Source organism: Chelonoidis abingdonii, chromosome 2 (genome assembly GCF_003597395.2).
Source record: "Chelonoidis abingdonii isolate Lonesome George chromosome 2, CheloAbing_2.0, whole genome shotgun sequence".
Taxonomy (NCBI): Eukaryota; Metazoa; Chordata; order Testudines; family Testudinidae; genus Chelonoidis; species Chelonoidis abingdonii.
The window spans coordinates 120,681,582-120,692,898 of NC_133770.1; the positions used below are offsets into that span (position 1 = coordinate 120,681,582).

The following is an 11,317-nucleotide window of genomic DNA, read 5'->3' on the forward strand; positions in this document are numbered from 1 at the left end:
AGAAGAGGAATTGGAAATTGGACTCAGTATTAGTCATCAAAAGACTCGAAGAGGATGAGCTCTTCTAAAGACTGTAGGGTGCATGCAAAGAGGATGCACTCCTCAGAGCACACTTCTAAACAACAGAGTTCATTGACTGCAAAGCACAGTGCGGTCCTGTCAAGACCAGCTTTAGAAGCACCTTCATCAGCAGCTTCTCACACACGGTAACCATAGTTACTAACCTTTCCGTAACTGTTGTTACTGTTTCATGACCTGCTGTCTTTCCCCTCTCTATTGGATTTGTTCTGGTAGGAAAGAACTGAGGGAGGGCCTGAGGTAGCTCAGCCCTTTATGCCTATGTGATGTGTGTGAGACAACAGAGATTGTTTGGGCTGCCGTGATGGTACTGCTAGGGGTAAAAAGTTTCTGACAACTGTTCACTGAAGCACAGAAACACCTAAAGTGGAATGGGACTGTGCAACACATCTCGAAGAACAACAGTTCTTCTTCGAGTGCTTGCTCATATCCATTCCAGTTAGGTGTGCGCGTGCCGCGTGCACGTTCATTGGATGATTTTTACCCTAGCAATACTCGGCGGGTCGGCAGGGCGCCCCCTGGAGTGGCGCCGCTGTGGTGCCGGATATATACCCCTGCCAACCCAGCCGCCCTTCAGTTCCTTCTTACCGCCCGTGTTGGTCGTTGGAACAGTGGAGCGCAGCTTAGCTGACCTCCGCTTCCCTAGCTACTCGTAGTTCTCGTGTATATAGTTATAATCCTTTTATTATATATATAATGCGTTTTTCTCTTACAGCATAGTTAGTTTAATTAGTTAGTGGGGTTCGGGAGTAGCCCCTTCCCGCGCAACCGGTGCGGAGTGCATGCCCGCTCAACCGGTTTCTTAGACCGTGCTTGGCCGACCTCAGGCCGTTGCTGACAGAGATCCACACGACTCCTGTTTACGGTGCCTCGGGAGGACCGCATTTCACAGCTAAGTGCCCCATTTGCAAGGCGTTAAGCCGAGAACAAAAGTGAGTGGCACTTTCATTTCCCCTTCACCTTCTGCACCGAGGCTGGCTGACTCGGCGAACAGAAGCGCCTCCTCGGCACCAGACCCCACCGGCACCGGCCGTTACCAGGCACCAGAAGTCGACCTCGGCAACCAACTGAAGGGCGTCTGGGTCGGCAGGGGTATATATCCGGCACCACAGCGGTGCCACTCCAGGGGGCGCCCTGCCGACCCACCAAGTGTTGCTAGGGTAAAAATCTTCCAACGAACATGCACGCGGCGTGCGCGCACACCTAACTGGAATGGATATGAGCAACACATCTCGAAGAACAACAGTTACAAAGGTGAGTAACCGTCTTTTATGGAAAGGTTAGAAACTGTTTTTCCTTTGTGTTAAGGCAACCCTGTTTATTCACTGCCTCCAAAACATATTTTAGGAAACATTTCCAGCACATAGACATAATTTTTCATACAGAAACCGTACATACATCGCACAATGTTATTCATGACCAGCATGTGACCAGTTCTTATATATCTTACAAGACTGTTTGTTTGCCTAAATATCCTGACACTGTGTGCGCCCTTTGCCAGCTGGCATAAAGGGGCTTTTAAGGTCACAGAGGTTTTTGTTGGTTTTCTTGTCGTCTTTGCTTTGGCACAGTTACAAAACAAACTCTCCAAACCCAGGGTGAAAAAACCTGCAGTTTCAGCAATAAGTTTCTATAATTCCTATCTTCATACCATAAATGTGTACTTCTCTGTATGTTTGAACGATGAATGGTATAAATGATTGGGAGAAATTAATTTTTTTTTATTTTTCTTTTTTAAAAAAAAAAATTTCCCTCCAGTATTGTGTTCATTGTGTGTAATTATTTATTTTCTCTGAAGATCAGATTGTGTGGAAATTCTCAAGAAATGTGGAGACCAAAATAAATTTCCTGAGGGTCACACAGCTGAAAGCATTTGTGAACTTCTATCTCCAACAGATGACTTTGAGAACTGTATCCCTTTGGATACATACCTAAGTAAGTATCAAAATATCTGTGCAACGGGGTTGGAATGCAAAATGCTTTTGAATTCTAAAAATTGGTATTTCATTTTTTAAAATGGAATCACATGAAATTATTCAGCTGAAAGTATTTCATCTAATATATTGGACCAGAACCCTAGCATGGCTTCACTTCTGCAGCTTCAATTGATGTATATTAATTTATATTAGCTGAAAATCTGGCCCATTGAATCTTAACGTTTTTCAAAATAATGCCTTTTTTTATAAGGTTAACTAGCCCATGTATCAGAAAGAACCCCATCACATCTCAGAGTATTGAGAAACAAGACGACAATCAAACATTACTCCCACATTTCCTTACACAACAAAAGACATCTGTCGCAGTTTTAGGGTAACTGCATCTGCATTTCTCCCTCCTTTCTCCACTGTAGAACTCAGGCCTTCAGCTGTTCCACTACCATCTGAGCAGAGATTTGAGGCTGCACAGCCCCCTGCCATATACTGTGATATCCCCAGCAAGCCAGTCTGCCAAACAGCCAGTACTTCTGCTGTGCTTTCTCTCTGAGGGCTATAGCCAGTGAGTGCCAGCTATTTCAAGTTATCACACAGCTCATTCTCAGCGGAGTATATTTCTTGGGGTAAAAGGACAGAGAGAAAACATACATAAAACTATTCATGGATTTACATGCTTACTAAATATACCAGAAATTGTACATGAGGCGTTGGTAGGCCTCACAACACTCACGTCTCATCATTCCCAGAAGCGGTGTATTAAAGATTTTGAGATGCATGTTTCTGTATTTGAATTACCTTTCCCATGTCATTGTCTCTCCTTTCCCCTCATTTTCCTTTTTCTCTTTATGCAAGGAAGTCATTACTACAGAGTTGAGGGAAACTGAGTTGAATCTTAACCGTTCACCAGTGACACCAAATTGTCTTCCAGAAACTATGTATGTTTCCAATTCATCTTAAGGTTGTCCTTTAACAACCCTGCTGTTGCTGTTATGGGGTTTCTCTTGATTAGAGACTGCCAATCGATCCCAATTTTTGTTTTGTGTTGTAAACAAAACTTATTTGGGGAACAAGATTGATCAAACACATGGTTACCTGTGAGCAGAATTTGGGCCAGGGTTTTCAGGAGTGAAGTGCTTAATATGTTAACCCATTGTAAGTAACCTCTCATTTCAAGCTTCTACATAAAGCGTTCTCAACAGTGGAGAATGAAAGATTTCAAGGAATTGTATGTGGCAGAATAAAATTCTGTGTTCAAAATAGGAAATGCCATGCTTTATTAGAAAAAATATCATGGACCTTGTTGTTTAAATCATGGCAGCTCATCTGTAATTACAATTTCAGGCCCAAGTTCTTTAGGTAACATTGTGGAGGAGGTTACACATCCATGTAATCCAAATCCGTGTGCTGCCAATCAGTTGTGTGAAGTAAATAGAAAAGGATGTCAGTCTGGAGAACCCTGTCTTCCTTATTTTTGTGTTCAAGGTAAGAGGTTTGGACTACTATTTACACTTTAGCTGTTAGTTAAACATGAATAGTAGAAATTTTGCTACACATTTTTAAATGTGCTGGTAATATTCCAAAAGAGGAAAAACTTTTAAGATTGCCATGGTTACTGTTTTTTCTCAACAAAGGGGGGGTTGTCTTTTCAACTTTTTTTTTAGATCTCCCCAAGAATTTCTTATTTCCCTTTTTCATTTTTCTCCCATCCCTCAAAAGGAATTTTCTGTCCGGTAGGAGATCTGAATGTTTTTTATTTTATTTTAATTTAGAATAAATAAAAGTGCCTTTTATGCAGCCTCTGAGCATCATGCCAATTATTTAAAATTGCAAAAACATAATGCACTACGAATCACTTACCCCTTCAGCAAGCAGCAGCATACAGGTGAAACAAATGGACCCTGCAGTGAGTCCTGAAAGTCCTCAGATATCAGCTGTTTCAGACCAGGTCTCGAGGATATTCTAAGAGCCCTGGAGGTCCTTACGGCAAATGCCTGAGCAGTTGTCCTCTCTATAATATTGAGAGTGATCTAGCAACAATGCTTCCATTAACTGATCGATACTCTGACCTGTATTAGAGAGAGGTGGTATCTCAAGTAGGTTGGTCCTAGGCCATAAAAGCTTAATAGGTCAAAAATAGCACCTTAAAGTCTTTCCAGAAACTCTCAGGTAAACAGTGCAGGTCTTAGAGCAGTGTCAGGTGTCATCTATAGAATGCCACCTGAGCTGCCTTTTGCAAATCATGAATTTGAGATGTAGCCTCACATCTGGGTACATTGCAATAGTTTAGCTTTGAAGTGGGAAGGACATGGATGATGGTAGCAAAATACTCAGTTAAAAGATACAGCCATATCCATATATGGTAAAATGCCTTTTTGACTGCTGCTACCTGATTCTTTAACCAGACTCCCAAGTCATAAACCCAATCACACCATCAATCTTATGGACAGATATCACCACTATTTCTTCCAGTTCCCTTTAAAGAAGCAGGATTCAACCTGTGGCCTGGAGGCCACTTAGGCCCCTAAATTTTGTCCCTTGAGGGCAATTGTGTTTAGGAAGAAATATTTTTATTTGATTGTGAATTGAAAATATGTCCCCTTGAGAGAGACTAATTTAATTGAAGTTTTTGAATCAGATCCATTGCTACTGGGAATAAGCAGAGGTTATCACCTCCCCAGTTACATCCCAGCATTTCCCTCCTGAGAGCCTCAGGAGCATCTCTGAGAGCTGGGAGTGCTCTGAACAGCTGCTGTTACTTTACTCCTGCAGCTGCTCAGCAGTTTCCCTCACTGGCCATCTGCTATATCACAAAGGAAGGAAGGGTAGCTTGCTGGCTGCTTGTTCCAAGACCTGCATCCCTGCTGGGCTGTGGGAGCCATGGACAGAGAGAATGGATAGGTGCTCGAGTGGCTCTGCGTGAGCCTATAGAACTAGTTAAAAGTATTGACTGTGTCCCCATAACTTTTATTAAATAGTATGTTTGGCCCTGAGACTAAAAAAGATGGATTGCACTGCACTGGATTGCACTGGCCTGACTTTGTTACAAGAGAGTGATTCAAAGTGGTTGATCTAGGCACAAACAAACCTATTGCTAATGGAGACAGAAACTGTATTTCAGAAGATCCTTAGAAGATTGAAATGTGACTCTAACAGCTTCCTTGTGTTTTTAATATATTTTTTTAATTGACAATCCATGGGTTTAGTTTAGTAATTAATCAGTTACTCTTATCTTACTTAAAACAAAAAAAACCCAACATTAGTTCTTTGAGTTACTGTCCCTAGGGGTGCACCATGTAGATGCCCATACACCTTCCATTGAAGATTTGTTCAACAGGTCTGTGGGTCCATGCTTGCGTCTTTCACTTCCACGTGCTCCAGAACAAGGATATATAGGGAGGGTCAGACTTACTGCCACTCACTTCCTTTTCAACCACCTGTGTTTAGAGACAGAGCTTTGCAGTGTCCACTAGCTTATTTTCAAGCTATTGGTACCTTATTTTATTTTAGTATCCTTTATTTTTCCCTGGGCTCAAGTTCGCCAACTTTGGACTTGGATGCTGGCACCTATTCTACCACTGGTACCGACTCATCTGCCAGTACCAACTACTCTGCCTTCTCTATTGGAGATGGGATGATACGTCTTCAGAGTTGAACATCTCTATCCAGGATTTGACTACAGCCTCCGTCCTTTAAGTATCCTGACATGGATACTCTGGGAATTAGTCAATGTTGACAGGAACATCCCTGGGGTCTCACCCCCTTTCCATATGCCTCACCACATTGGCATTCTACCACATGGGCCCCCTTCACTGACCAGTTTTACAGGATGCCTTGATGTAAAAAGACCTGCCAGAGGAGCCTTAGGCCCACAGTACCCTTTCCACAGCAAGCTCCACCTTCTCAGGGAGACTTTTTTTCAGAGGATCAGGAGCCAATGGAGCCTCCTTCCAATAAATGATTGGTGTCCCCAGATGAAGCAATCTTGTCCCCTCCATCATCCTGCACTGATGACTTTAAAGTTTTTTGGGATCTGTTGAAGAGTGTGGCTGAGACACTACAAATTCACCTTGAGAAGGTTCAGGAGGCCCAGCATTCCCTACCGGATATTTTCCACAGTCCATCTCATCTGCTCTATAGCAGAGCCCTCAGACCACAGCGACGTCTTGCTTACAGCTCCTTGTATGGCAGCCTGCACATTTGGTATACCTCACTCCAGAGGCCTCCAAATCTGGCTTGAACTGTTTATACATGCAACAGACACAGCCTGTCCAAAGGTGTCCATTCTCCAGAGAGTCCTCAACTTTCTCAGTTGCTGGAAGGACCCCTGCAGGTCCAACTCTCCCTATATAACCTTGTTCTAGAGCATGACAATGTTTTGGGTACAGGTGCGGACACTACTGACAAAAAAAATTCCAGTCAAAGGTGTACATGCATGCCATACACCTAGCATCTAGCACCCACAATGACAAAATATCTTGAACTCTTAACTACTGTAGAGGTAAGTAATCTCATCTTTCCTGTTCCTTTCACTATCCCTTGCACCTCCTGGCTTTTAATCCTCATCCTCCTCCTTTTCCTTTCTCCATCTCACTGCTGTTTTTCTATCTCTTCCTCTTTCTTATTCTTTCTTTAACTTTTTTATTCCTTTTTATTTTGTTAAGAGAATGTATTTTCATAAGGTGTTCTTGTGTTTTCAAAATGCACACAAGAATGGAAGCGAGGAAAAGGAAAGGAGGTCAGGAAAGAAACAACAGAGCTTAGCTGCCAGATTTTAGTACAACTTAGGGGCTGGTGTATCTTGAAGAGTGTGGCATTTGTCATGTCCACGTATTCTACCGCAGAATGATGGGAAGCTGGAAGAGCTGATTAGAGTGATGTGAAACTACACATTTTCTTTTTGCATTTGCATGCAAAAAGTAGTATTTCTGCATGTACTTAGGAATTTTATCTTGGGCAAATTCCTCACATTTCTGCCAGTTATTATTGATCCTGAAAATGAAAATGTGAAATTCTTTCCCTAGAGCAATATTATGGATTGTACCAATGTCATTATTCACAGAGAACCACGTTTGGATGCAAAATGAAACTCCTCTGCCTCCAAAAACTGCTTTCCATTTTTGCAGAAATTTGAAGATGTATATTTTTTTCCACAAATCCCCAGAAGTGATTTTTCACCATCAGAATTTCTTTACACAGAGTATTTATTATTCCTAAACATTTCTGAAATGTAATTAATTTTTATTGAGCTAATGTTTCTTTTGTGTGCATAGGTTGCAAGTTGGGAGAAGCTTCAGATTTTATTGTCCGCCAAGGTACACTTATTCAGGTTCCATCATCTGCAGGAGATGTTGGTTGCTTCAAAATTTGTACCTGTGGACAGAGTGGACTATTAGAAAACTGTATGGAGATGCATTGTGTTGACCTCCAAAAGTCATGTATTGTTGGAGGACAAAGGAAAAGTAAGTACAGGATTAGACTCAGTTTCTACGAACTAAGAGCGTATTTTCTGGGAGGGCTTGAAGGCCCTGTCCCATCAGCACTGGTTCATGTTTTCTGGCCTTTTCAGGTTCCCTGACAGTGTGAGTTATTTAAGGAGACATGGTGCCAATGGCTCTCCCTCCAGGAAGTATACTTGGAACTTCTCCGAATTGGGCGTGGCAATAGTGCAGAAGAGCATAAGTGAATTCTGCCTCTGGTGGTCTTGACTTAGGCTTACTCCACAGAGTTGGTGGGGGAATGCTGTGCAGAGAGAGCTTATTCCCCAGTCCCTACTCCTGCAGTGATACAATATCATGTGTTTGAGCAACATTTTGCATTAGGTGGTTTCATGAGATTTCTATAGAGAAAAATATTCTCTGCACAAAATAAAGTACATAAATCTTTCTTAAAAAGAGAGAACAAAACCACACACAGTAGCAAGACATACATATTGATTATTTAATTGTTACCTAAAAGTGTGTAACTGCGCTTATGGAAGTTTTTTCTTTCAGTACTCTACTAGTATACTCTAAATAGTTCCATGGATTTCATTGTTTACAGTTAATGCATATATTAAGTTTACCCATTGTTTATCCATAGTTTACAAGTGCCTCTCTTTGGGTTTGGTTTAGAAACTTCATTAGAACTTAGCTGAATCAAATAATGCTATGGCTCAAGTTAGGATAAAGAAAACCTGTTAGTAAAGCATTTGTCGTAGTTTGTCATGGAATGATGAAGATGAAATATTGATTTTGCTTTCATAAAGGCAGGAGTTGCTTATTCTAACATTCATTTTTTTCGAGTCTTTTTATTTAGAGTTTACAATGGGTTACTCACAGTAGTAACCATTATGGTCTGTAATAAATGTTTGCAAGATCAGGTCCAATGTAGGAATTGATCTTCAGATAACTTTTACCATATGTGAAAAAATCTATATTAATGCAATGTTAATGTTGCAAATTTAAATAAATAAGTTGTTTTACAGTCTCTTAGATTCAACAGACTAACCACTCCTTAATCTAGTCTGCTTTCATACTGTTGCCATTTCTGTAATGAAATACAGATAAATGTATTTACTAATTTTGGCTTATTTATTGTGAAGGTTGCCATCTAGATTAAGGGGTGATTAGTTTATTGAATCTTATGGAATGTCTGCACTGCAGTTGAACACTCGCAACTAGCCCATGCTAGCTGACTTGGGCTCACAGAGCTCAAGCTATGGGGCTGTTTTTTTACTTTCCTTACTTTACAGGGTCCTAGAGCCTGGAGTCTACACTGCAGTTAAACAGCTCCTTAGCCCAAACCTCACAAGCCTGAGTCAGGTGGCATAGGTCAGCCACAGATTTTTAATTGCAGCGAAGACATACCCTAAGTGACTGTGAAAGTAAAATACTGATCACTCTGCCTGAAACCAAATTGGGTCTTGGCAGCTGCAATATTAAGGACTCAGTCCTGAAAACTCTGAGGATAGGCCTTTGTTTCTGTATATCCCTTTAAAGGGTCTGGCCCTAAGTTTCTCTATACTGTTTTGCCAGTATGTCTCAGCAGTGACTGTAAACACTCAGAATCCTGTGGCACCTTATAGACTAACAGAGGTTTTGGAGCGTGAGCTTTCGTGGGTGAATACCCACTTCGTCAGACGCAGGCTGACCTGCGTCTGACGAAGTGGGTATTCACCCACGAAAGCTCACGCTCCAAAACCTCTGTTAGTCTATAAGGTGCCACAGGATTCTCTGCTGCTTTCACAGATCCAGACTAACACGGCTACCCCTCTGATAATGTAAACACTCATTGTTCCGTCCTGCTATTGAGTAGACACAGCTGCCGGTAGCTAGTAATGCCAGACTGTGATGTGTTGGTTTTTTTTAACTAGGACAGATGTGCACTGGGAGCTAGTTTAAGACCATAAATAACATTTGCAAATTATTGACTATGGGTTAGATTGAGATATTATTCTCGGCTCGTAAAAAGGGCACACTGGGGAGGGAAGTGAGCAGTGCAAAGGGTGTAGGCTCATAAATAAGGATCTAGCTCAGGATGTGCTGGTCTGTTACTTCGCATTTTAAACAGAAAATTTTTAATACTATTCAGGAAAAAAAAATCTATAATACAAAAGTTAGCAAACTTGCCTGTAGTTTACCTAAGTGCAATTCAACAGAAAAGTATCTTTAAACATATCTTTAAGAAAGTCATACATTAAAAAAAGATCACAAGCCAAGGTGTTATAACCATTTTTAGACCAATCTGGAGACCATTAGCATTTTCATTTCCTGCATATTTTATTTTTGCAACCTTAACATTACAGTTTTACATAGGTTTAAGCATTTTATTTATTTAAAAAAAACCAAAAAACAAAAAAAAACCCCAGGAACTGTTCTTCCGCACTTTCCCATTAGTCAGAAACACAAGTGAGTGGATTTTCCTCAAATTAAATGCAAAAACATTCTGAACTCTGACCAAGAATAGAAATTTCAGCTAAAAAAAACAAACAAACCCATTTCTGAAAGTTTCATGAACATGAGAAAATTAGGGAATAGTTTATAATGGAATTCTGTCTGCAGCTTTAACTATATAAAATAAGTCTTTTAGATCAGTGTCTTTTGGTGAGGGGAATGTCTGTACTCATTTGTAATTATACACATAAAATACTTCTCTTTTATTTTAAGGCCATGGAACATCCTTTAACATAGATTGTAATGTCTGTTCTTGTTTCGCTGGAAACTTGATATGTTCCACTCGTCAGTGTCTTAATGAGCATAGCTCAACAGAGGAACATCGTATGTTTACAGGTAACATTTTCCAAAATCCAGAAACTGTACATGTTTGTTTGAGTCCTAACAGTAAAGTAAAAGGCTGACTTAGAACTCTTCTTCCAGTTTGTACAGAAAACTTCAAAATTTCTTTCATTCTTTCTTTTGTTCTTTCTTTCAACTAAAGGCTGGTCTACCCTGGAAGCTTATCTTGGTATAGCTACATCTCTCAGGAGTGTGGACCCCTGACAGATATAGCTATACCAATGTGACCTCCAGTGTAGACAGTTCTAAGTTGACAGAAGAATTCTTCCATCAACCTAGTTACTGCCTCTCGGGGGAGTGAGCTACCTATCCCAATGGCAGAAACCCTCCCACTGGCATAGGTAGTGTCCACACTGAAGTGCTACAGCAGTGCAACCTCAGGTGTAGTGTCTTAAGTGTAGACATACTCTAAGGTTTTTTCACTGAGTTGAGGCCAAAGAAGGTCAAATGACTTGTCCCAATACAGCTAGCTCAGTTATTTGTTTCACCTGCTGGTCACACACACCCTAATATTTTGTACATTTTCTGCCAATGAAAATATACATGCCAAATTACTGACTGTATATTATTTTTTCAGGTCTACCATGTAACTGTGCTGATCAGTTTGTCCCAGTGTGTGGGCAAAATGGACGCACATATCCAAGTGCATGCATAGCACGATGTGTTGGGCTTCAGGACAATCAGTTTGAATTTGGATCATGTATGTCCAAGGATCCTTGTAACCCTAACCCTTGTACCAAAAATCAGAGGTAAAGATTAAATATGTAAACATATTTGGCATTTTTAATTGATAAATCAGTTTATACTTCTTTCCCTGGCAATTATACCATATACTGTAAATTATAGCAATATTTCACAAATCGAGTAAACAAGTGGGAATTTGTGAGATACCTCATTTCTAATTTTGCAATAATCAGACTGCAGTAAGTGTCTGCATTTTGTTCTGTTGATTATTTCTGGAATGTTAACATTTTCTTTAAAATGCATGCTGCGGATTCTACTTTTAGAAATAAAACAGATTTATTATATAAT

General features: G+C 40.5%; 1 protein-coding gene and 1 long non-coding RNA gene across 6 annotated transcripts in view; one reads left to right on the forward strand and one right to left on the reverse strand.

Annotated features, from left to right (window-relative positions):
* LOC142046342 (uncharacterized) overlaps window positions 1-11,317 on the reverse strand; it is a 934,987-nt gene that overhangs the window by 693,505 nt on the left and 230,165 nt on the right. The gene's annotated exons all lie outside the window — the stretch shown is intronic.
* Window positions 1-11,317, forward strand: part of RECK (reversion inducing cysteine rich protein with kazal motifs) — a 105,885-nt gene that overhangs the window by 57,337 nt on the left and 37,231 nt on the right. For all 5 annotated transcript variants that reach the window (XM_075062642.1, XM_032787127.2, XM_075062640.1 and 2 more), the window contains 5 exons: window positions 1,877-2,013; window positions 3,354-3,494; window positions 7,283-7,471; window positions 10,157-10,279; window positions 10,863-11,034. In XM_075062642.1, the coding sequence (XP_074918743.1) occupies window positions 1,877-2,013; window positions 3,354-3,494; window positions 7,283-7,471; window positions 10,157-10,279; window positions 10,863-11,034 (762 nt within the window). The remainder of the gene's footprint in view (window positions 1-1,876; window positions 2,014-3,353; window positions 3,495-7,282; window positions 7,472-10,156; window positions 10,280-10,862; window positions 11,035-11,317) is intronic.